A 25,244-nucleotide genomic window follows, 5' to 3' on the forward strand; every position below is an offset into this window, starting at 1 on the left:
GCGGCCGCCCGGAAACGCGGGACTCCAGCTTCCGTCCTTGCGCAGAACTCCTTTCACGGCTCCTTCGCTCTACGGATTGGCGCGAGAGTCAAAAGGCATCGGCTGCCTCTGGGTAAGATGGCCGCCGTGGAGGCGTCGTTATAGGGTAACTTCGCGCCGAGACGGCGACATCTAGACTGAGGCGAAGGTCCCAGCGTCCTTCCCGTCGTTTGTGTAAGCCCGAGGGCATGGGGCGGGGAGGGGGTACAGGCGCCGGTGCTCCGCGCAGCCCCGAGGAGGGGACCTTGCCGACCCGGTGCCTGCCTTCGCGCAGGCCCGGGAGGAGCCGCCCGAGCGCGGACGGCGGGAGCTCTCGGTTCCGACGGTTGGGGTGGGCTCTGGGGCACGCGACCGCGGCGGAGAGCGCACACCAGCTCGCTCCAGAACAAGTCTACAGGGCCAGACCTGCCCTCAGAGAACCTCCCACGGGCCCGGTGGTCTTTCCCGCCCGTGGTTCAGAATCCGCGCTCAGGTTGGGCGGGGACCGCAGGCCTGTGCACCTGGGGCTTCGAGGTACTGCGGCCGCTGCTCGAGGAGGGTCTTCCTGCCCTGCGGCTGGGGTCGCGGAGGCGCAGGAAGACATTCACGCTTTTATTCGGTTATTATTGTGAGTCCACGGGAAAAGAGTACAGATTATGTCAGAGCAAGGTCTCGTTTTCCAGGTCAGTTCAGTTCTGTCGCTCAGTCGTTTCCGACTCTTTGCGACCCTGTGGAATGCAGCATGCCAGGCTTCCCTGTCCATCACCAACTCCCGGAGCTTGCCCAAACTCCTGTCCGTCGAGTCGGTGATGCCATCCATCTCGTCCTCTGTCGTTCCCGTTTTCCAGTTGCTGGAGAGTCAAGTTAAAAGATTTTAGAATCCAATGAACTCCAATGTCTTCCTGTTAAAAGTCAGAGTTAGATGGTTTCATGTGATTGCGTGGAAATGCAGTGGGACTTGTTGCAGAAAGTAAGTGCAATTTGGTAAACAGATTAGACAAAGACGACTAATGGTGGATATTTCTCTTTAGTGAACTGAGCTAAATCTGCAAGTCCAAAGCTTTGGTCCTAATCTATTTAAAATGCAAATACAGTGTGTCTGCAATTACATCCTTTTCAAGCACTTAATCCTCTGAATAACTTTACACACCAGCTTTACAGTGGGCGAGGGGTGCAGATTTTTAAAATTCTTTTCAAGGGGGCACAAGAACAAATCCGGTGCCCTAAAGAGCTAGGGTGTTCCAGCCTAAAGAAGGTTCAGCTGCGCCTGCTCTGCGGGTCATAGGTTAATGGCCCCTCACCCCCAGAAGTGGTCTTGCTCTGCTTTAATTCTGTCCAGATACTGGCTTCCTATTGAAGCCCATACAGCAGCCAGGGTCATCTCTCTTGTCCCTGGCCCCCTCTTCACACCCATCAGCGACTCCCCACTTGTCTGTGCAGAGTGAGCATAGCTGAAAGCCAGCCTCAGCACCCTGCCCTTCCTCTGGGCTCTCAGGAGATGGGTCTGTGTGCAACACTCCTAGGCCAGTGCCTAGGAGTGGGAACACCATCCCAGCAAGTAGGGTGTCGTCCACCGCTTTGTGTTCCCCTGGTCCGTAAACGATCCCTTCGTTGCCTTCAGCACACCGTTCTATGTCGCTGATGCCTGATAGTGTCACAGTTCTCCACCAACATGTGACCCTCACAAGAGCTGAAACTTTTAGTACGTGGCAGGGGTTCCATAGATACTTGTTGAGAACGTGGAGGAACAGATGAGTGAGTGAGGGTGAAGACCTTCGCTAAAAGCTGTCTCAGTAGATATGGACAAAGGACGGGAAACGGGTCCGGGCGGAGTGAGAGCAGAGGAAGAAGTTGAGAATGGCACTGAATCACACAGATCAGCAGTCCCTTATTTAAAAAAAAAATGATTAATTTCTGGCTTCGTGAAGGTTTTCCCTAGTTGAGGTGTGCAGGGTTTTCATTTCAGTGGCTTCTCTTCTTGCAGAGTGCGGGCTCTGTAGTGCACAGGCTTAGTTGCCCTGAGACATGCGGGGTCTTCCCAGATCAGGGATCGAACTGGTGTCCCCTGCATTGGCAGACAGATTCTTAGCCTCTGGACCACCAGGGAAATTGAGCAGTTTTTTTTTTTTTTTTTTCATCTGTATACCCATGTCTGGAATATTTTATTTATTTTTTTAAAATTTTATTTTATTTTTAAACTTTACATAATTGTATTAGTTTTGCCAAATATCAAAATGAATCCATCACAGGTATACATGTGCTCCCCATCCTGAACCCTCCTCCCTCCCCATACCATCCCTCTGGGTCGTCCCAGTGCACTAGCCCCAAGCATCCAGTATCTTGCATTGAACCTGGACTGGCATCTCGTTTCATACATGATATTTTACATGTTTCAATGCCATTCTCCCAAATCTTCCCACCCTCTCCCTCTCCCACAGAGTCCATAAGACTGTTCCATACATCAGTGTCTCTTTTGCTGTCTCGTACACAGGGTTATTGTTAAGAACTAAATAGACATTTCTCCAAAGAAGACATACAGATGGCTAACAAACACATGAAAAGATGCTCAACATCACTCATTATCAGAGAAATGCAAATCAAGACTACTATGCGGTACCATTTCACACCAGTCAGAATGGCTGAGATCCAAAAGCCTACAAATAATAAATGTTGGAGAGGGTGTGGAGAAAAGGGAACCCTCTTACACTGTTGGTGGGAATGCAAACTAGTACAGCCACTATGGAGAACAGTGTGGAGTTTTTAAGGAGAGTTGTTAAGGTTTATTAGTTTTAAAGGAGCATGCAAGAATTACTTTAAAATGAAATGTGTTTTGATAATAAAATACACAGCGCCTCCTTTAATCAAACCCTGGACTATTCAGCAACCAGGTGTCAGGCACAGTTTACAGAACCGCAGTGTTTTAGAGGGTGTTTCTGTCTTACTGTCAAACCCTCAAAGCATGAAGTCAAACGCCTGAATGCTGGAGCCCTGCTTTCCAGGGAATTTGGCAAATTAGACCTGTTTCTTCAGGGTCAGGCATAAGCTGATTGGACATTGCTGCTCAGAATTGTTACCGGTTCTTGTTGTCGTTGAGTTGCTAAATCATGTCTTACACTTGTTGACCTCATGGACTGCAGCACACCAGGCTCCTCTGTTCTCCACCATCTCCCAAAGTTTTCTCAAATTCCTGTCCTTTGAGTTGGTGATGCTATCTAACCAGTAATGGCTAGATGTCCTTACCACTCAGTTCAGTTCAGTCGCTCAGTCGTGTCCGACTCTTTGCGACCCCGTGAATTGCAGCACGCCAGTCCTCCCTGTCCATCACCAACTCCCGGAGTTCACTCAAAGGTCAAGTGCCATAGCCTTGACTTTACTCAGGGTCTTCTCAGATTGATCCTGAAGCTGTTGGAAGGAGTAAGGAAGACTGTTTTTACGCTTTAGTTCTGCTGCATGTATCCAGATGAATTAGCTGAATGAAGACCCTGTGAAGCATGTGTCGTGGGGTCTGAGATGGTCGCCCTCCCCCTCCCTGCTGGACTGTATTTCCCTTTCTGGATTATACCACTAAACCAGCAAGCACTGGTTATGTCATACGTTTCTTTGGATGGGTAGAGTAATATTTTTCTTGAGTTTTTAATTCCTGCAGAGGACGTAACATAAACTGTCCAGCAAGGTGTTACCTAAAACACATGGCCTGGGCTGGACAGCGGGGCACGGGCAGCAAGCTCAAGTGGCAGTTTACCTACCCTGTCCAGGCAGTGGGCTGCAGACCGTCTCTGCTGAAACTCTCCATTCCCTTCCCTCTTGCCTGGAGAGGGCTTTGATAAGTACATTGGTTATAGATACAGACACGTGCACGTGTGTATATAAACGCCTAATAACGTATATGTGCACAGCTATTGAAAATTATCTGTATATGCTTTAAGGGGTTTCTTGTTTTTGTTTGGTTTTGGTTGTTTTGTTTTTGCATTAGCCCAGTTGTGATCGGACGTCTGATATGGGAGATAGAACACTGAATAAAGATGAGCCATTGTTTCAACTGATAACCATGTGTTCCTTTTTAAAAACACTTGCCAAATTTTGTTTTTTCTTTTTTTGACTTTAAAAGCCTCTTATGTTTACTCTTTAAATGCTTTTACTTTCCATTGGAATGAGAGGAACTTTTGTATGCTGACAGAATCCCAAGATTTTTTGTTTTTCTGTATAGTTGTAAAAGGCAACATTCTTGGTCTCCTATATTGATTTGTTGAAATTTCAGAATAAAACCTGTTGGGTATCCTTTTGCAATTTCCTAATAGCTCGACTTGTATTATTCTTGTTGAGATTTCCTTCAAATACACTTTTCTCACTTCACCATTTTGTTTCTGTGATCCAGGCAAGCACAGGAAATTACATGGTTGTTTTTTTTTTTCCTCTTTTGGACAAATCCAAAAAGCCACTGTTAGACCTGATTTTAGTGAATCTTTCACTTTTCAAGTATTTCAATTTTGGAAAAAATAATCTCTTAAAATGTAGCCAGTACAGTTACTTAGGGCTTCCCTGGTGACTCAAAGGTAAAGAATCTATCTGCAGTGCAGAAGACCAATTCAATCCCTGGTCAGGAAGATCCCCTGGAGAAGGAAATGGCAACCAGGTCCAGTAATTCTTGCCTGGAAAATCGCGTGGACAGAGGAGCCTGTCAGTCTACAGTCTATGGGGTTGCAACAGTCTATGGGGTCGTGTCAGATGCGACTTAGTGACTAAAAAACAAGAGTTATTTGTCGATGCATACTTGCGTCTGAGGACTAGCGGCTGTGGCCCTGCTCTGGGACCTTCCTTGTCTCAGTTGACCATCCCCTCCCACCCTGTGGAGGGAGGTTCCTGTTCCTGCTTACCAGCCACCTTCGGAATTCGGTTCAGATCTGTGGGCCTGTTTCGCCTTTCTCCTTTGTCACCTGCCCTTGTGGTGTGATGGACGAGCTAGTGAGGAAATGCAGAATCTAGGCACAGTGTGGTGGAGGCAGCACGCCACGTGCTTGTGTCCGCTTTACACTTAAACTGCTTTTCTGTCAAAACTGCTTTTCTCTGATAGGAGTTGATTTTTCTGGCTTTTTTATTTGGTGTGTTCTTTTAGAGACTTGAGATGAAACTAGCCAGCAAGGAAATACGGTTCTTATGTCTCATACTTATTAAAATATTTCTTCTTAAGTTAGCTATTTACTTTTCACTAAATTTACGGGGAAAGTAGTCTTAGTATCAGGAGCCATCCTGAAAGGTAGGAGTAAGCAGCGTTGTTCTGAAGTCTTAGCCTTGCAGCCCATGGCCCCTGGGGTTAGAGGGCACATGTTAGCTATTCAAAGACACCCAGTGGTGACCAAGGCCAGGGAGGAGGAGCTAAGGGGGTCCCACCGTGACTTTGGCTCTTGGTTTCCTCTCTTCTCCCCTCCAGCCCAGACCTGGGTCTGAGTTTGGGTCCAGATTCACTGGGGACCTTGCCCCAGGGCCAGGCAGTGGCCCTACCATTGACCCCGACTTCCTGACCCCTTCTTGGCCTGCCTGCAGGGTGGGTGCTAGCCTGTTCATCCTTGAGTTCTGAACAAGAGTAACAATAAAGCGACTTGGCTGCTGCCTCATCTGGTTTTAAATTGTCCTTGGAGAGGGTCTTGACAAACTTTACCTTGTCTCTCAGGGTTGCACTTGACCACCAGGAGATGGGGTGCTTTGCTCAGGACCCTGCTTTCCAGTGGGCTTTAACTCGGGGGTGAGAGAAGGCCGAACACCAGGAAGCGGTCTTCTAAAAAGGAATCCTGACTCTTCCAGTTGTGCTTTTCCGCCTTCATAAATTTCCTCAGAATTGTTCGTGGGTGTTTGTGGCAGGACCTGGTGTCCACACATATGGAGGATGCATCAGTCGTACTTTTCCCATATTTTTCCTCAAAGACTGAAACCCCTTGAGGCCTGGGAGCTTGCGTAGCTTCCTAACCTCTGAACCACTGTTGTTGTCAGTTCCCTGAACTTCAGGATTTTTATTTGTGTATTTGGGGTATTTGAGTCAATTGGAGACTCCTTTTAAACCTGTTTGTTCCTCTGGGTTTAGCTGTTAAAGTAAGTTTGTTAGGAGAAGGTATTCCCTAGCTGAAAGTGCAGTGAAAGTGAAAGTGTTCGTTGTTCAGCCCTGTGCTGCCCCGTGGACTGCAGCCCGCCAGGCTCCTCTGTCCATGGGATTCTCCAGACAAGAATACTGAAGTGGGTTGCCATTCCCTTCTCCAGGGGATCTTCCCGACCTAGGGATCAAACCCAGACCTCCTGCATGTCAGGTAGATTTCTCACCATCTGAGTCACCAGGGAAGCAGCCCCTTCTTAGCTAGTAGATGTCAACGAAAAGTACCCAAACTGCAGTTCTAGAAATGCCTTTTGCACCAGGGAAGAGCAGCTCCTGTGAGGAGTGACAGTAGATGAACTGAATTACCTGAAGAGGTTGTAGAAGGACAAGGGCCTGAGTCCTCCCGCAGATGGCAGATGCCTCTGAACCTTGTAGCCCATGGTCACGACCAGCTCCCACTGGGAGGTTAGAAAGGGAGGCCAGTTGCAGGGGTAGGTGGGGAGGTGCAGTTTCCTTTCCTTTGCTGCCCGAGTGCCCACTTGAGCTGCCATCCCCAACCCAAGTACTGTAGTGGCACAGGTGGGGCTTCCTGTTGGGGTCTTCTTTCTGTCCCCTGAGCTTTCTGCCCAGAGCTTCCTCCTGTTCCATCGGCAGCCCCATCTTCCATGTCATTCACAGGACCCAGTGCCCTCCTGAAGCCGCACACAAGTTAAAAAGAGACACAGATGTAAAGAACAGACTTTTGGACTCTGGGAGAAGGCGAGGGTGGGATGATTTAAGAGATTAGCATTGAAACGTATATAATCATATGTGAAATAGATCGCCAGTCCAGATTCGATGCATGAGACAGGGTGCTCAGGGCTGGTGCACTGGGATGACCCTGAGGGATGGGACGGAGAGGGAGGTGGGAGGGGGGTTCAGGATGGGGAACACATGTACACCCATGGCTGATTCATGTCAGTGTATGGCAAAAACCACTACAATATTGTAATCAGCCTCCAATTAAAATAATTAATTTTTTTTAAAAAGTGAAAAGACAACACAGATTGGAAAAAAAAAAAAATCTCACCTAGAAAGACGTTGCTGCTGGGTTTGCTTCATGTAAAGATTTTCAGCCAGAGAGGTTGGGTGGGGTTTCCCCATTCCAGCTCCCATTTAGGGAGCCTTTTGCAGGGAGCTTCGCCTGCACCCCAGCATATGAGTCCCATTCAACAAAGAGCTTGCCCAAGATCATACTCCTGGTTCAAGCCAGTTTCCACTTAATCTGTCATGTTTCTGAACTTCTCACTACACTTATCTGGGACAAACCTGAAGACGGTCAAGATGTTGGAGTATGAAGTTAGTCTGCAAGATTCCATGGAAGTGGTTGGTCCTAATGGAATCACACCAACAGAAACAAATTGTGTTGGAATTCTTTGAAGAAAAGGGGCATTTTCTGAGAGCCTGGCAGGCTGTGTGGTCTTTCCAGATGTTTGTTTAGAAGCACACCTGCTCCCAGGCCCCTAGTGCTCCCCTACAGAAGCACCTGGCAGCCCTCTGTAGGGTCTTGGGCACGCACAGCTTTACTACACACAGGGCACTTTTTGCTGAGAGGTTCCTGCTTTTAAGGAATGTGGAATAAGGGACCTGTAGAGGCAGTGATGGAGACAAAAGGCCTTCAGCCAAGGAGTTACTGTCCTGGGTCCAGCGTCCCAAGGTAGCAGGTGTTTCCCCTCTGAGGTCTGCTTGTTGAGTATTTGGGGAGGGGCAGGTGCGGGGGGGGGGCTTCCTTTGTGGCTAAGACGGTAAAGAATCCGCCTGCAATGTTGGAGACCTGGGTTTGATCCCTGGGTTGGGAAGAGCCCCTGGAGGAGAGCATGGCAACTGACTCCAGTATTCTTGACTAGAGAATCCCCATGAACAGAAGAGCCTAGCGGGCTGCAGTCCATGCGGTTGCAGAGTCCAACGCGACTAAGCACGCACAGGTACTGGGGTGTTAATTGATACTAGTCAGCACTGAGTGAAGAAAATCCAGGTGGAGGGTTATCATTTGTCAGATCCCTTTCCTTGCAGCCCCCGTAGGCAGGTGTGCCCGGTTGTGTGCGCTGAGACTGGAACTGCCCCGGCGCTGAGCTGGTTGGCTCGGTAGGGAGCGGGCTCGAGTCCAGAGAAGCTGGGAACGCAGTCCGGCGGGAAAGGAACGCGGCGCCTTGCTTCTGCGTCCGGGTGCCTGCCTTTTCTGCCACAAACTGGGCCCAGGGTGGCCGACGGGAGCCGCGCCGCCTACACTGCCAGCCTTGGCCCTTGGACTCGGCCACTGTGCGGCGCAGGGCAGGGACTGGGCCTGGGCCGGGCTCCTCCTTCCGCCCGCCGCGCCGGGGCGCTGCTCGGGTTGCGGCCGGCCCGTCTACCCCCGGCGTCTCGGTGGCCAGCGTCTTCCCTCCACTGAGAGCGCGGGCGGCCCCTCTACCTCACGCGTCTCGGTGGCCGGCGCCAACCCCGCCCGCCCACTCCGCGGCGCTCGGAGGAAATGGCTGCGAAACCCTGGAGGCTTGCGGCCCACGGTGAGTGGCGGCCGGGGCGCTGGGCGTAGGGGCGGCCGCCCGCGGGACCGCGTGGGACGGGCGGGGATGGCCGGCCCGGAGGCCAGCCAGCCTGGCGCTGCCGGGCCCGCGCCCGGCCGCGCTCCGCCGAGCGGAGAAGATGGCGGCGGCCGCGGGGAGGGGGAAGGGAGGGCCGCGCGGACAGTGGGCTGCAGGGGGGCGGAGGGCGCCGGCCTGCTGAATAGGGTCCACTCCGAGGGGCCGGGCCCGGTCCGCTCGCTGCGGGAGTGTTCGAGGCGCCGGATCGTGGTCGAAACGGATTGAAGTGCGCCAGCAGGACGCCGCCCGGTGACCCGCAGCGGGGTGACCCTAGAGCGGGGCGATGCTTTTTTCCTAGAAGTTCCTGGTCTAGCTGCTGGTACATGGAAATGATTCTGCCTTAATTGTGTAACATAGGGTTGAATTCCCCCCTCCCCACCACCCTTTTTTTTTTTTTAACCAGAGTAGTTTCTCTAGACATCTTAAAGGAGGTGAAGTTTCCCTGTCGGTCTTTTTTTTTTTTTTCACCCTAAAGTGTGGTTTTTGTCGCTTTTGTTTCGCTTGTTTCTAGTCGACTACTCTTGTAAAGGATGACATTAGGATAGTTATGTGGTATTTGATGCTGTCGGAAGTAGAGAACAACGAAAAAGACTTTCAGAAAATTGGTTTCATTTTTTGAAAGAGTATGTGCCTAGCCGTAAAATGCAGATTTTTAGCTTTTATTGCGTCACTTGTCGATTTGATGTAAGATTCAAATTTATGTTGTATTTTATGCTCTGGTCGACCTCACAGTAGAAAGAGGTAACTTTCAGCTTCCCGGGAGATGTGCCCTGCCATCCCTTTTCTGGCTTAGGCCTCTGGGTCCTGATCCCACGCCCTCGTTTGCTTTCTCTCTGTTATTTCTTGGGAAACCCTGGAGGTCAGGGCAGGTTTTCTGCTCTGAATCCAGCACTCCAATTAATGAGCTTAGAGATGGGACCTTACAACAACAGCATGTGAGTGAAATTGAAGATACTGTTTAATTCGTGTGTTGGCCTTAGGTAACATCCGTGTAATTTGTATACTTGATAGAATGAGATTTGAGCCTCATGATCTTGGGGATTTTGCAGGAAGGAAAGGCAGATGTTAAGATCTTTTCAGTGTGTTTATGTGTTCACATACCTCATTGTAGTGTTCGTTGGTATGGGGGAGGCTGAGCCTCCATTTGGCAACAGTTCACAGTGGGCAGTCCACCCAGGCTGACCCTGTTCTGAGCACTGTATGTGTGCTCATTCGTTTCAGTGACTATGATGCTCTGTACCTGTTCTAACCTCCCAGAAGCTGAAGCACCTGTAAAGAGCTTGCCCAGGATGGAATACCTGGGTTCTAACTGGGCCTTTGGGCCAACCCCAGACAAATGTTCTTTGATTTCCTCAGAGCTATGTAGTTCTGGTTTCAACGTGCTTCCAAGGAAGGTGCTTTAACTGGAGACTTTAAGGAAATACGATCTGTGACCTTTAGGAAGACTTCTCATTGTATTCAACAAATATTTATTGCATCCTGTGTGCCAAGCACCCTGGCTGTAGCAGAGACCAGAAGGGTGGCCTTCTCAGGCCTGGAGACTTGTAACAGGGACCTATGAGGATTGCCAGCCACATAACCTGGAGCCTGGGGCCCTTTTTGGCACTTGGGGTTGATGCATAGACATAACCATCTGTATGACTGGCCCACTTTAACATGGCATAGATGTGTCAAGGGTTAGCTATGGAGACCCAGCCCCAACCCTGTTGTGAAACTCCTTGCCTAACGCACTTGCTAAGCCTTGTTTCCTAGTTGGTTGTGTTCTTGCAGGCTTATTTTAGCAATGAGTTTAGGAATAAGGTATATCTTTAACTTAGTTCTGATTTTCCACCAAGAACTGTCCTTTATTAGTATTTGATTATTCAGGCTGTTTCAAGTGAAGTGAATTATGTGCTGATAAGAAAGGGCACAAATTAAAAGTTGTGCAGTTGGCTGTTCCCCTTACCATCTGCTAGTTCCCGCAGTGACCTTTGCTTTCTGGCCAGCCATGCCCCTCACAGCACACACGCCTGTGTGAACATCACAATGGCTTGTTGAGGAAGTGTGTCATGGGGCTTGGACATGGTGCCCAGTGCTTCAGGTGGGCCTTCATGAGGGTGGGATTTGTCTTCAGGTTGAGGAGAGGATGGATTAGAGTGGGACTTGGGATCCCATCTTCTTTATGACTGGAGTTGTGGGACCTGCTGTTGACACTGTAAGTCTTTCTATGACCACAGAGGCCTTAGAGGCTCTGGGCCCCTTCCCAGGCAACCCACAGGCTGGGTCTCTTTCGTATGTGTTTTCAGATGTTCCAGGTCCTGGTTGTTTTATATTCCTGTTAACAGGACATGTTTTCCCTTTTGTACACAGTTGTCCCAAGATCCCTGGTGACTTCCACTTGGCTCCTGAGAGCCAGGGTTGAGTTTTTCACAGGCTGACTCACTTTGTCCTTGGGTCCCTGAAGTTGGCACTGTGTCCAAGAGCAGACTGATTTCTCATACACCTGGTGGCCTTGAGAATCCTTTTAAGAAAACTTTCCTTAAACAGTCCTTTGTGCACTTCTTATTTAAACGGTGGCATCTTTAACAGTGGGTACCTAACATGACGCTATTTATGGCCAGCATCAAATAATGTGTGTTAATTCCACTGCAGAATCTCCACGATTAACAGTTAATGGACACATACTAATTGGGAGTGGATAGGCCAGACAGTCCTCACTTGATGTGAAGTGTTCACACTTCCTGGAGTCTCTTGCTCAGGCCTCTTTTTTTTCCCCTAAACTTCTGATTTATCCTCCTACCCAAGCATGCACTTCCCCTCTGGTAACCATAACTTTGTTTTCTATGTCTGTTTTGCTGTTTTGTAAATAGTTTTTCTCTGACTTACTATGATAATCTCTGGGCCCATCCGTGTTGCTGTAAATGGCATTATTTCATTCTTTTTTATGGCTGATAATATTCTGTTACATACATATACCACATCTGCATTATCCAGTCATCTGTTGGTGGATATTTAGGTTGTCTCTGTGTCTCAGCTCTTGTGAATAGTGCCGCGGTGAACTTTGGAGTGCGTGTATCTTTTTGAGTTAGAGTTTTCTCCAGCTGTATGTCCAGAAGTGGATTACTGTTTTGTATGGCTATAGTCCGTGGGGTCGCCAAGACTTGGATGTGACTGAGCAACTAAGCACACAGCACAGCATGGCGACTCTTAGTCTTTTCCTCTTTCTGAGTCGTGTAATTGACCCTTCAGCAACACAGATTTGACCTGTCCAGGTCCACTCGCATAGAGCCTGTTTTTAAGCAGTAAGTACTACAGTACTGCACAGTCTGCATTCACAGAGGCCGAATATGAGTTATATGTGGGTTTTCAGCTGTGGGCAGGTTGGGAGCCCAATTTGTAAAGCAGCTGTTTCTCTCATGGGTATCAGGTGCTATGGTTTTGTTTTTCATATGCTGATGCAGATGTGTAAGTGATATTTAATATACTTTACAACAGGAAGGTAAATGGGGCCTCCCCCAGTATAAAGACAGCTGTACTGTGTTTGGGTTGCAAAAATAAATTTATACATAGAAAACAAGACAATATACAGAATATAAAGAAAGCAGAAACCCCAGAAAGTAGCAGCCTCTGGAAGCCCAGTTACAGCTGTGGACATGTTTGTGAGCTTGGTTTGGGGAATGGGGGGTAGGCAGGATGTGCTGTGAACTGGATGTAACCTCCTGTTCCACTCGGGCGTGGGGCTCGTTCCATGGCAGGGGCTCTAGAGTTCATCCTGCTCTCATTACAATCTTACTAGAGAACACCATCACTTGGATGTTTCTGGATTTCTTTCAAACCGGTCTCCTGGTGATGGTCATAGATTTGTGTCCATGCTGGGAGCACCCCATAAACACACCTGCTCTCGCCTAGTTCTCTCTACCAGGTCACAGTGAAGCAGCCACCCCCGCGGGGAATAGAGATGCTGCCTGCTCTGTGTGGAGCACTGGGGGGCCCTTGATAAATGTTCACAGACTGTTCACGAGGGCCTGTTTTCCCAGCCACTCACAAGCAGACATTGTCGTTTTCATAAACTTGCCATTTATCCTACACTGACTGGTACTTGATGCTGTGTCGTTTCAGGTATCTTGTTAGGAAACGGAGGTCATGGTCATCTCCATATACCTGGGTAGAGTGCCTAGCTGTTAGGTTTGCAGCTGGGGTTGAAGTCTGGGACACCCTCGGACTTAGGCATTAACGTGGGAGGGTCATGCTGTGGTCATTGAGGGTGGACACTGCTGGCTCCCTTGGTCAGAACCGGGGATGCTCAGTTGCACCAGGGGGAGTGGTCCCTCTGAGATGCCCCATTTAGACAGGCTAGTACAGCGCTACCCTTGGCTCTTTAGGTTGTAATTTAAAAAGACTTGACCCTTTCACAAGGTATTCCAGTAGTAAGGTGCTCTCCTCAGCACATCTCCCGCCCAGGCAGCAGTGGCAGCTGTGGGGAGTTGCATCAAGTTCAGCTCTGTGTGGATCTGTAAAAATCAGTAGGACAGTCCTGTTGTTTATTTTATAACCGTTTTATTTAAGCTTGGGCCTTCCCCACTGCCCCCCCCAGACCTAGACATTGGCCTCTGCTAATCTCAGAGAAAGAGGACAATTCCAGCTGAAGTGTACAGTGTGGGTCTGGACTTTGCGTGTCCGCGGTCTCCAAGCATCGTGCTTGCTCCATGGCCTGTGGCATGAGTTGCAGCTGCACTCGGGAAGCAGATGCTTGTGAGAGGGCAAGCTTTGTTTCTCCCCAATCACTTCTCTTTGGATGTGGGCGGCAGTCCCTCCGAATGCTGCAGCTTCATGATCAGTGCCTCCTTGTCTTCCTGGAAAGGTGGCGTCCTGAGCCTCACTGTCAGGGCCCTGCAGTCTTACAGCCATCTGACATCACCCTTCATGTCAAGTCTGTGCTGTCTTTTCTCAGACTGACCCCTTTATACCTGAAATGAACAAGGACCCCAAGGGCTTTTGTTTCTGTTTTATCTATTGATATTTCCCATGGTTGGCATTAAAAATGAGACATTAAGTTTACTTACTCACTTAGAAATAATAGCAAACACCTGCATATTAACATAAGTAACACTCTATGGAAACTATGTTCCAAGATAAGAAATAGCTTAAGGAGAAAGGTGGCTTGGGGTTTTAAGTGTCTGACTTAGGCAGGGCAACAGTAGCCAGATTCTCCTGCCTGCTTCTGCATTCCAGCTATCATCACACCAACATCATTTAGCTTCTGAAAAACTACCCTGCCCCTGAAAGGTCACAAAACACTTCCATGTTATTATTTAGTCACTTTGCTAAGTAGTTTTGTACAAATGCTTTGACCTTGGAGGCCAGCTAGAAGGTCCGGGGGCCACACTTTGAGAACCTCTGCCTAGATCATGATTAGAAATGCTCTTGTTGAGAAATGAAAATTGAAAAAGACAGTTGTCCAGAACTTTAACACCTGGGAAATGGATTACTGTTAAGAAGATAGGCAGTGTCTTTGAATGTGGGCGTCTCAACCCTTTCCTTGCTTTGGGGGAAAGGAGTGGAATATGGCCAGTTTGCCGTCCCCAGTGAGGAGGGTTCAGTGCACACGTCTCCCTCGCAGTGTGCCGCCTGGAATGAGAGGCTTGGAGTGTGGCGAAGGTGCCTGCTGGATGAAGAGGTCTCAGAGGTCTTTTGACCTGAGGGTGTTTAGCCTTTACTGTACGATGTCCTCTCCTTACCCACAGCCTCCCACTGGACCCTAACTAGCAGCTCTTGCCACCATGAGACAGTCAGGGCTTGCAGTGGGCACTGTGGGTGATGTGGGATCTTGCCCCTGCCATGGGAGTAGCCAACCCAGATGCACTCGGGACCCAGATGGACCATTGTAGATACAAAAGCAATAGGGCAGGCAGTGGGGAGCTGGAGGGTCAAGGTTCTGTGTTAACAGCCATGGGACTTGGAGATGCTAGGGAAGCAGCTGCTGGGATGCCTGCACGGATGGCTGTTCTGGGAGGTACTTTCCATGTCCAGGTCCCGGCTGTGACCACACAGTCACTGTTGCCCTCTGTCTTGGTTGGGGAAGGGGAGACGTGGCGCCCATTTGGGACCCCATCCCAGTGCTGTCCTGGGCATTTAGTGGTGGCCAAACTCACCTCATCCTGCAGACTCAGTAAGGATAAGAGCCTGTGCAGTTCAGAGGGTCCCTAAGACCCTAGCAATGGCCTTACAAGCACCAGCCCCCAGGGTATAGGGTTCAGGTTCCCTTGACCAGTGTTTGAAGCCATGTTTTCCTGTTCCCTGGGAGGCAAGAGGGAGCTGCTGTGACAGAGACCTAGACTGAGGGGTTTTACACAGTGGACTTGATTTTCCGCAGCTCCGGGGATGGGAGGCCTGGGGTCAGGGTGCCGGGGCAGTTCGATCCTGGTGGCAGGGCCATGGGTGAGCTCTGGGGCCTCTTGCCAAGCCAGTCACCCCATCTGTGAAGGCTCAGGGGTGCAGATGTGCAGACCACTACAGGAGCTTGTCTGCGGTGGCAGGGCTCTGTGGAGGACGGGGGGCTTCGTTTCCTCTGTGACCCCGACATGTTCAGGTGGCTTATCCGGTCACAAGCCTGTGTTTTCACTAAAAACTGGGGAGAGACGCTGGAGCAGCCGCTGCCACCTGTACACAGGGCGCTGGGGGCCTGACCTCGCTAGAGCTTGGCCGGGGCAGACGTCAGTCCAAGCGAGTTTTTAAGCAAAAAGTTTTGGGTTTTGTCTCCGCATACCTGTAAAGCAAAAACACCTCAGAAATGTTAAACAGCAGGGTTGTTCCTAGATTTCCCTCTGCAATTACCTCTTGAGAAGCTTATTGTGCTGCAGGCACCTTTGATTCAGGGTAATTTTAGTAAACTCAGGGTTATCCTGATGGGGCTCCTGAAGGACTGAAGTGTCATCTGTACATTCGAGTCAGGATGAGTGTGGGGTCACCCGTGGTCAGAGGACACCCACCCTTCAGGGTGTTTCCCATCATCTGAAATTCCCGGACAAGCCGTCAGTAGTGACTGCTCTGTTAGTAAAAACGGAATAGTGAAAGGGGCTTTAATTGGGAAAGCTTGCCTCTTTTTTTCCTGGTAGGTAAAGAACTTTCAGCATCTTCTCAGTCCCTCTTCACCCACAGCACAGAATTAGTCAGAGACGGAAGACCCTTAATATGAAATCTCAGTAGCTGTGAACCTTGGCCTCACCTGGCAGAACTGTAAAGTGAGTTAGCACAGCCCAGAGTAATGAGGTAATGCCGTGCTGCTGCTGCTGCTAAGTCGCTTCAGTCGTGTCCGACTCTGTGCGACCCCATAGACGGCAGCCCACCAGGCTCCCCTGTCCCTGGAACTCTCCAGGCAAGAACACTGGAGTGGGTTGCCATTTCCTTCTCCAATGCATGAAAGTGAAAAGTGAAAGTGAAGTCTCGAAGTCGTGTCCAACTCTTTGCAACCCCATGGACTGCAACCTACCAGGCTCCTCCGTCCATGGGATTTTCCAGGCAAGAGTACTGGAGTAGGGGTGCCATTGCCTTCTCCAGAGGTAATGCTGTAGTTGGGAATATTTCGCGGTTGTGAGGTTTTGAGGACCAGCCTGTTTTGCTGCCAGGTACGGCAGGGCACAGAGAAGGCAATGGCACCCCACTCCAGTACTCTTACCTGGAAAATCCCATGGACGGAGGAGCCTGGTAGGCTGCAGTCCATGGGGTCGTTGGGAGTCGGACACGACTGAGCGACTTCACTTTCACTTTTCACTTTAATGCATTGGAGAAGGAAATGGCAACCCACTCCAGTGTTCTTGCCGGGAGAATCCCGGTGATGGGGGAGCCTGGTGGGCTGCCGTCTATGGGGTCACACAGAGTTGGACACCACTGAAGTGACAGCATAGCATAGGGCAGGGCAGGTGTGTGCTTGCCTGTTACCTTCTTGAGAAATGTAGCTGTTTGGTCGTTGTACTGTGAAAGTAGGAGCTTCACTGCAGTTATATATTATAACTTAAAGTGTCTCAGAGAAATAAACCCTCAGTTCATAGACCTGAACATCTTTAAATGACCAAGATGTGGTTACTTGCATGTTGCAAGTTTGTAGAAGCCAAGCCTTCAGATGTATCTGGTTGTAGAGTCCAGTTTCACCCACGTTGTTGGGGGAGCATGTTTTTTGTTCTTAAGAAAATCATTTCTGGCAGCTTATCTTTCAAGGGTTGGACAACGTGAAGGGAAAATTAAGTCGTGGTTTTAGACCAGTTTTGTGGAAGGAAGTGTTTGTTCTCGTCCGACCCTAAAGTGTGAATACATGTGACTGCTTGACATGGATCCAGCGTGTCCTTAAGCAACTAGAAATGTCATGTTACAGATGTTCGTGGTGTGTATCGAAACCCTTTTGGAGGGTAGGCTTGGAAACCCTGTCCAGGCTCACAGCCTTGTGAGCAGGTCCCGCCAGTGGGCATGCGCCACTGGCACAGAGGTTCCTGGCAGCGTGCCCCCAAGGGGACAGAGGTGCCCGCAGAACACTGCTGCTGGACTGCATTTTCTGGGTGTGTGGCAGGTGTTTCCTCAAAGATACTCAGTGTGAGTCTTGAAGAAAGCAACGGACAGTATTTGTTACTGATGAAAAAATGCCAGCTTAAGTGAAGATTAGAATTTTGAAAAGCTTTTATCTGCCACCATGAGCTTGATTGTCCCAGTAAGGAAAAACATTTCAGGAGATGGACGCTGGCATTAGCAGGTGTGTCTCATACTGGCTAATGAGATATGCCAGTCTGTGGACTCTGCACGTGTGCACATGGGCACAAGATGCACTCTGAGTGCCTTAACAGTTTTATATAGTTAGGCTGTAAGCCTAGGAACGTGTGCAGAGTACGGATGTGGCTTCAGGTTCCTGTCACAACCGCTTTTTGGGGAAGTGCAGTTTGTCAAGGTTTACTGTGGTATGAGGGAATGTCTGCAATTCTGAAAGTCTTTCTCAGGTTTAATTTTGGAAATACACATCCCACATGAGCAAATGCTCTTTGGGGTCCTCAAGTTTTAGGGATATCACCGGGCCTCGACAACAAAAAGTCGGAGTGGAGAGCTGCCTGGGAGGTGGGCTTCCGCCTGTCTTTGGGTGCTGATGGGTGCCTTCAGCACCCCTAGGGGGGCCTGGGGAACCCACGGTTTCTCACTGGTATTTGCACGTCTACTTAGTACGAAATGGAGCCGTTTTCAGCTGAGAGGACGTTTGCACTTAGGAACTTTAAGATTGTACATTTCAGGGTATCCAGTGTTTGCCTCTGGGTTTCTCTTTCCCAGTTTTAGGAGTGCCTACTGACCTTTTCCTCTCTGGAGTCGTCGTTGCTGGTACAGTGTGACCACTGTTTGGTGACCTGCTGTTGCATGTGGACCTACTTTAAGTTGTGTTAGGAGCATAACACTTTTTTTTTAACTTGCCTTGATCTTAGAGGTTTTGTTTTTTTTTATCTTGATAGACTTTTTTGTTTCATGACCTGAAGTTTTATGTTTGAATTTGTGAAGAAATCATGAAATTGATTTTGCAAGTATAAAATCAAGAAAAATGAATCAAATTGTCTAAAATTATATTATGTTTTGAGTTAAGTATTTCACTCCACTTAACAGAAATAACTGGATTTTCCTTTTTTGATTTTTCAGAACTCAAATCCAAAGGCATGATTTTTTTAGATTAGCATAAATTTTTAAAACTTTTTTTTCCTGAGAATGTCCTAATTTCTTTACTTTTTTCATTGTTGTGAAATATAAAAGTAAGAATTATTTCAAGTACCTTCTGAGAAGTTTCTCATTTTGAAATGGGTTTACCACTTGAAAGAGATGCAGTGGCCATGGTGTTGGGGATGGAGGGTGGCCAGAGTGAGATGGGCTCTGTCCCTTTAAAAGGAGGTGGGATGGAATGTTTGTCCTGAGGTCACTAAGGAGACCACAGTTAACAAGGGAGGCAGTTGGAGTGAGGCGAGGAAGAGGTGAGGTGAGGAGAGGCGCAGGCAGGGGTCTTGGGTATAGAATGTGAAATGTGTTAAAATGTTAATACTGAGAATTTACCTAGAAACAGAAATGTGTTTGTGGAGCATTTAGGTATGATGATTGAATGAGGAGACAGGAGGAGAAATGTTCATTAAATGCATAAATACACAAAGATAAGCTGTACCACAGGGATGTCCAATAATTATTAGTCTTCTGAAATCTTTATTAGATTTTTTAACTAAAATGACGACATAGCTACAGTGTTAAGAATTTGTAAATAATTGCTTTCACATATAATTTTCTTGTTCATCTTTTCATATTTTGTTCCTGATTCTCCCTCTGGTTTTTATTGGCCTGGGTCCATCAGAAGTAGGGTTGTAATTAGGAAGCAGCTGATACCAGTGACTGATTTTGAAATCCTCCCGCCCACTGAGGCCTCTGCACTCGACCACCAGCTCCCTCTCCACCAGGGTGCCAACCATGGCCTGTCCCAGCCCTGCTTTCATCGTGTAGTCAAAGTATGCATCTTCCCTTTTTAAAAAAAGTCCTTGCAGGGGAGCCATATTTGTGGACTGGGTGGATGTCTTTGTAGGTCACATAATGTAGACTTAAGAGATTGCTTGGAAAGTTTTGTGCCTTTTGTCCCTTAAATGTGATTTTAGTTCTGGTTGCTTTAGATCTTTAAAATGTTTTTTTGTTTGTTTGTTTTAGGAGCTTACTCCGTGGACACAGTCTCAAGATAATTTGCCTTGTGATCTGTGAACAGTGGCTGACGACAGCAGCATTGGGGGCCTGGTGCTTTCCTTGTGCCACAAGGTTGTAACGGCCCTGTTTGTGCTGGGTTTAGGAAGTCGGGAGAAGTGCCCATGCTTCTGTGTGGGGCAGGTAACAACGGCAGTAGTGTTGACATCTTACTGACCAGAGATGTACTGATGCGTCTTTTGTTATCCAAATGTTATTTACCAGAGACATTTCAGTCTTACATAACAAATTATTGGCCACAGTTTTGTTTTTGCAAAACTCCCACAGTTGATAATATGTTAAATGCCAACAACACAATTTTAAGTTTTGATGTCATGTTTTTATTTCAAAAGTGGCATTATATATGTATAAAAACTGGTGTACCATTAATATTTGTTGGAAATATTCTAAACTTTAGCCCAAGAGTGTCTAATCAATCATTAGATTGAGTGTTCCTTTAGTTTACAATGGCGTGTATTCTTGCTGGTGAGGGCTGTATCTTGTAGAGGAAAGTCCTTCCCGCAGAAAGCCTTGGGTGACCAGGACAGTGGTGTGGCCCTTGAGGGCACAATGTCACAGGGTGGCTGCTGATGTCACAGAGCATGGGCCAAGGCCCAGAGTGGGGAACTGCAGGTCTGGATGGGGGATGGGAGGTGATACCACTTGGTGGGAACCAAACAGAGAGTTCCGTGGTGTGTGACTTTGAATTTTGTGTGTTTTCTGTTTGAAGGTTTTCATTCTGTACGAGTCCTCCCCCTGGGATGGAACGTGGCATAAAATCTGAGTTGTCATTAGCATTTAAATGTAATTGAAGCCTGTACAGCTTGGGGAAAAAATTCTTAAGGTATATACTGTATTTTTTCAGGCTTTTTTCATTTGAAATAAGAACAAAGTTTTCACAAACTGGAGCCTTTAATAATCTCTTAGAAGAGAGAAGAAATAGATGCACGAGGTGCCATCTGGCTGAGTGTCCCTGCTGCGGACCTGAGAGCAGAGCTGGGTGACCCCTGTTGTGTCGACACAGTCTCGGCTTTAGGATCTGGGTGGGTTCAGTGGGGCTGGGTGTTCAGGGTGCAAACGAGCCCATCTCCACCCTTCCCCTGCTGGATGGTGGACATCTTACACTCTGGGGCTCCAGAGTTCTGGGCCTGGAGCCAGCCAGGTGGGAGGTGGGCCCATGTCTCCCTGTGGGGAGCCAGAGAGCCCCTGCTGCCCTATCCTGCCCCGTCCTGGCAGCACCACTGCCCAATTCCTCATTCTCCGTGACTTCTGGTATACATGCTTATCCTCAGCAGTCAGGGGACATGTTCATAGATGTAGTTTGCTCGCTGGGTTTTCCTCCTGAGCATGGGGTTCGTCACTGAATCCTCCTGCACTGTAGAAGCATTTTTGCTTTCTTTAGGTCGGGTTCTCCCATGTGTGAGGGAGTGCCCCCTGTGCTTGCTCGTAGCTGATGGGTGTCAGGCCCGGACCGCAGCCCTGGCTGATGCCTGACATGGCCTGGTTGTGTTTCCTTGTCAGGTATGGATGACAAGGGTGACCCGAGTGGTGAGGAGGCGCCCAAAGCCATCAAGCCCACCAGCAAGGAGTTCCGGAAGACTTGGGGCTTCCGGAGGACCACCATTGCTAAGCGCGAGGGTGCCGGGGATGCGGAGGTGGACACCCTGGAGCCGTCGCCCCGGCAGCAGCAGAGCCCATCCCTGCGGCGCAGTGGGCGGCAGCCAAAGCGCACTGAGCGGGTGGAGGAGTTTCTGACCACTGTGCGGCGCCGTGGCCGTCGGAGTGCCCCCGTGTCCCTGGAGGACTCTGGGGAGCCAGCGTCCTGTCCAGCGACAGACGCGGAGACTGCCTCTGAGGGCAGTGTGGAGAGCGCCTCAGACGGGAAGAGTGGGCCCAGGTCCAGCTCCACGGGTGCTAAGCAGCGGCTGGCCTCCTCGGCAAAGGCCAGAGAGGGCGAGGACGAGGACGACACATCCGACAGCGACAGCGACGGACTGACCTTGAAGGAACTCCAGAACCGCCTGCGGAAGAAGCGTGAGCAGGAGCCCGCGGACCGGCCCACGAGGGGCATCCAGAACCGCCTGCGGAGGAAGCGGCGGGAGGAGGACCCGGCTGAGACCGTGGACGTCCAGGCAGGGGATGTGATGGAGGGCTCACTGCCTGCCTCACGGGAGCCTGAGGGCGACCTGGGGGCTGCGGCCCAGGCAGTGAAAGAGGACAGAGAGGGCCGGCAGGATGGGAGAGTGGCCCCAGGAGGGAGAGCCGAGGAAGCCGCAGACTCGATCCGGCACAAGCCGGAGTGTGAGGTGTATGACCCCAGCGCCCTGTACTGCCTGTGCCGCCAGCCTCACAACAACAGGTGGGTCGTGGGGGATGGTTGGGGGCAGAGCCAGGGAAACTGCCGGAGACTTCACTGTTCTCTTAAGAGAGTCTTAAGCTGGCCTGAATGAGTGACTTGTTTGTCGGGAAAGATGAGCAAGTCATTGTCAGAAAGAAACCAGTGGAGTGTGTGGGCACTACCCAGAACCATGCCCTTGTCAGGTGGTGGCTGGTGTGGGGTGTTGGCTGCCTGGTCACAGCATGGCAGTGAATGGGTGCGATGGCTTGCACCAGAGTGGGTCTGCTGCCCAAGAGAGCCCTCAGGACGCTGCTCAGACTGGCTGTGACTGGGGCACAGTGTGGACATTGGGTAGTTGCAGGGGTAAAGGAGTGGCTGCCATTCTCTGGACAGGCATTTGCGGTCCAGGGCAGGTTGCCCTCGAAGAAAAGGATGATGTAATTTGGTAATGTACAGTGGTAATAGAACTGAGAGAAGGGCACACTGACATTCTTTATGCTCCATGTTTCTGTAATTTTTTTTTAAAAACAATGAGTTTGACTTATTGATATTTTTAAAATTGAGTTTGTCTCTCCCTTTTCATTCCTGATACCATTGGCTTCCCTGGTGGCCCAGGCAGTAAAGAATTCGCCTGCAATGTGGGAAACCTGGGTTCAATCCCTGGGTTGGGAAGATCCCCTGGAGGAGAGAATGGCAACCCACTCCAGTATCCTTGCCTAGGCAATCCCGTGGACAGAGGAGCTTGGCAGACTACAATCCACGGGGTCGTGAAGAGTTGGACACAACTGAGTGACTAACACATTGACCGTTGTTTTATTTCAGGTTTATGATTTGCTGTGACCGATGTGAAGAATGGTTTCATGGTGACTGTGTGGGCATTTCTGAGGCTCGAGGGCGCCTCTTGGAGAGGAATGGGGAAGACTACATCTGCCCCAACTGCACGATCCTGCAGGTGCAGGATGAGGCCAGCTCAGAAGCCACAGACATGCAGGACACGAGGTCAGGACCCCTGGGTGCCGACAGCACGGACTTCACCAGTATAGGAACCGTGGAGCAGAAGTCAAGTGAAGACCAGGGAATTAAGGGTAGAATTGAAAAAGCTGCAAACCCAAGTGGCAAGAAGAAACTCAAGATATTCCAGCCCGTAAGTACTTATTTCCTGAGGCCAACAATAGAGGTGACTGTAAGCCCTCAACTGCCTTTGGCAGAAACATCAAGGTCGGAAGCGTCTGTCTTCTGAGATAAGTTAGGTTTTCCCTGCAGTGACTGGCATAGGGCTGGACTCTGTGGGCTCTTGGGTCCATGCACCTGCTCAGGTCTGTTTTTTGATGTTGTTAATAACTGTGTCTGTCTCCTGTGCTGTGATTACTGATTTAACGTATTTCATAATTTTTTAAAAAATTACTCTTTAGTGTTCTCACGACCAGCATCCTGAGCTTAAAGTTTAAGTGCACGTATTAAGAAAATTACTTTCGAGTCACAGGAGCACGTGTGCACCTGTATCACCTGCCCTGTCTTGAGAAAACCAGTAGTCTCATCCCCACCTCAAGGCAAGATGCCGAGGCCACCCAGAGTGGCGGCACAGCTCCTCAGGGTGACAAGGTGACTGTGCCTGATACACCCTCTGTGATGGTGTTCCCCACTCGCCAGTGTTTGTGCAGCTCTTTTTTCCTCCTTTCCCAGCTCTTTTCACACATGTCTTGTCCAGGGGTTGTGGTTTCCGTGCATCTTGAGAACTGTCTCAGGTGCTCACGAGTGTCACACTCAGTGTGTTTTCACCCCAAGCCTTCCTTGAATTGGGGGCCCACCCCACCACCATGGCCCATCTCTTGTAGGTGTTGTAGATGCAGGCGTCCTGTGGTGGGGCCCTGTGGTGGGGCCCTGTGGTGGCCATGTCAGCACCCTTGCCATCACCCCCTTGCAGTGAGTTAGTTTTGAGGCCTGGACCCTGTCCTGGGGGTGTGAAGAGGCACTAAGTGGAAATATGAGAATAACTGGTAATTCAAGGAAAACATAACAGAAATGGAAATCAGCAGGAAGCATCATCTTCCTGCTGTGTTTAAGACTGCACATAAGCTTAAGTGTTTTTTCTGGGTAAAACTTGGATTCTATGGAGGAAAGTCAGTTAAGTACATTATTTGAGGAAAAAGATTTTGCTCAAGTGCATTTCATGTATATGTCACATACATTATTAGTCTTGACCATTAAAATACGCTTTAGTAATCATGGCCACAAGCAGCTGTGTTCAGCCCTTGTCATATTCCAGATTGCTGCTGGATAACAGGTGACCAGAACTTAGCGACTTAGACAATACACATCCATTAACCCAGAAACCCAGGCCTAGCTGAGCCAGGCCCTTGGTTCTGGGTCTTATAAGACTGCTCTCTGTGTGTCAGTGGGGCTAGGGTCTCATCAGTCTCGGCTAGGGTAAAATGCATATGAAGCATGTTCCTGGCAGTTTCTGTGGCATGCTTATACTGGACCTGTTGTTTCTGAGATCCGTGTGTAATTGGGTGTTCTGGCTGTTGCCTGAGGTCCTTGACTGCAGAGCCCAGGCCTGGGCAGCCTCCCATCAGAGCCAGCAATGGAGTGTTCACTCTTCTGGAGGCTCAGTTCCTCTTTTGAGGGTTTTTACCTGATAAGTCAAACCTTTGGACTGACTCAAAAGCCTCTTACCTGGTATCTTAATTAAATTGGCAAAATCCATGCCCATACGGTCAGTGACAGAACCTAATTCTGGTGTGAAATCCCGCTGTGTTGAGAAGTGTGCAGCAGAAGTCCTCTCAGAGTTCTGCCCACTGTGCGGGGCGTGAAAGGTGGTTGAAAACGTGATGCCTTACTCGGGAGGAGGGTTTATGTGTTTTGAATAAACAGATACATTTTTATGCATAATCATTCATACATGATTAAAGGTGTTAATCTCGGTACCATAAATAGTGACCTTACAGAGCATGGTGCCTGCCCCAGCGGGGGACTACATTGAACCCGTGTCTGGTCTTGCAGGTCGTGGAAGCGCCTGGTGCTGCCAAGTGCATCGGCCCTGGGTGCTCAAGCGTGGCACAACCTGACTCGGTCTACTGCAGCAACGACTGCATCCTGAAGCACGCTGCGGCCACCATGCGCTTCCTGAGTGCAGGGAAGGAGCAGAAACCCAAAGCAAAAGAAAAGCTGAAGACAAAGCCAGAAAAAATCGTTCTTCAAAAATGTAGCGTTCAAGTAAGTTGACCAAGACCGGCCATTTGCGTAGTTGAAACCAAAATTGCCTGGAGGTGCCAGGCTTGGTGGGTTGATTGAAAGAGAGGAAGGTACACAGGCCCAGAGGGGCCAAGACGCCTGCACGCTGCCCTCCGCCTTCCCCACCAGTGTTCTGGTCAGAATTACGAAGAGGCACGTGTTCTCATGTTTTCTTCTCCTGCCTCTAGCTGAGGGACTAACAGAAACACGGAAGCCAGTGGCTGCATGGAGTAGTTCACCCCGC

The 25,244-nt window shown here is 49.4% G+C and overlaps 1 protein-coding gene across 9 annotated transcripts in view; it reads left to right on the forward strand.

Moving 5' to 3' along the window:
* The first annotated feature begins 24 nt into the window (after window positions 1–24).
* Window positions 25–25,244, forward strand: part of DIDO1 (death inducer-obliterator 1) — a 49,003-nt gene continuing 23,783 nt past the window's right edge. The window contains exons 1-6 of one of the 9 annotated variants that reach the window (XM_061436946.1): window positions 8,457–8,643; window positions 19,399–19,503; window positions 20,159–20,272; window positions 20,950–21,787; window positions 22,589–22,910; window positions 24,770–24,982. In XM_061436946.1, the coding sequence (XP_061292930.1) occupies window positions 20,952–21,787; window positions 22,589–22,910; window positions 24,770–24,982 (1,371 nt within the window). In that variant the 5' untranslated portion in view covers window positions 8,457–8,643; window positions 19,399–19,503; window positions 20,159–20,272; window positions 20,950–20,951. The other 8 variants (XM_061436945.1, XM_061436941.1, XM_061436940.1 and 5 more) reach the window with 8 other exon arrangements.

The sequence above is a fragment of the Bos javanicus genome, chromosome 13 (assembly GCF_032452875.1).
Source record: "Bos javanicus breed banteng chromosome 13, ARS-OSU_banteng_1.0, whole genome shotgun sequence".
Lineage (NCBI taxonomy): Eukaryota > Metazoa > Chordata > Mammalia > Artiodactyla > Bovidae > Bos > Bos javanicus.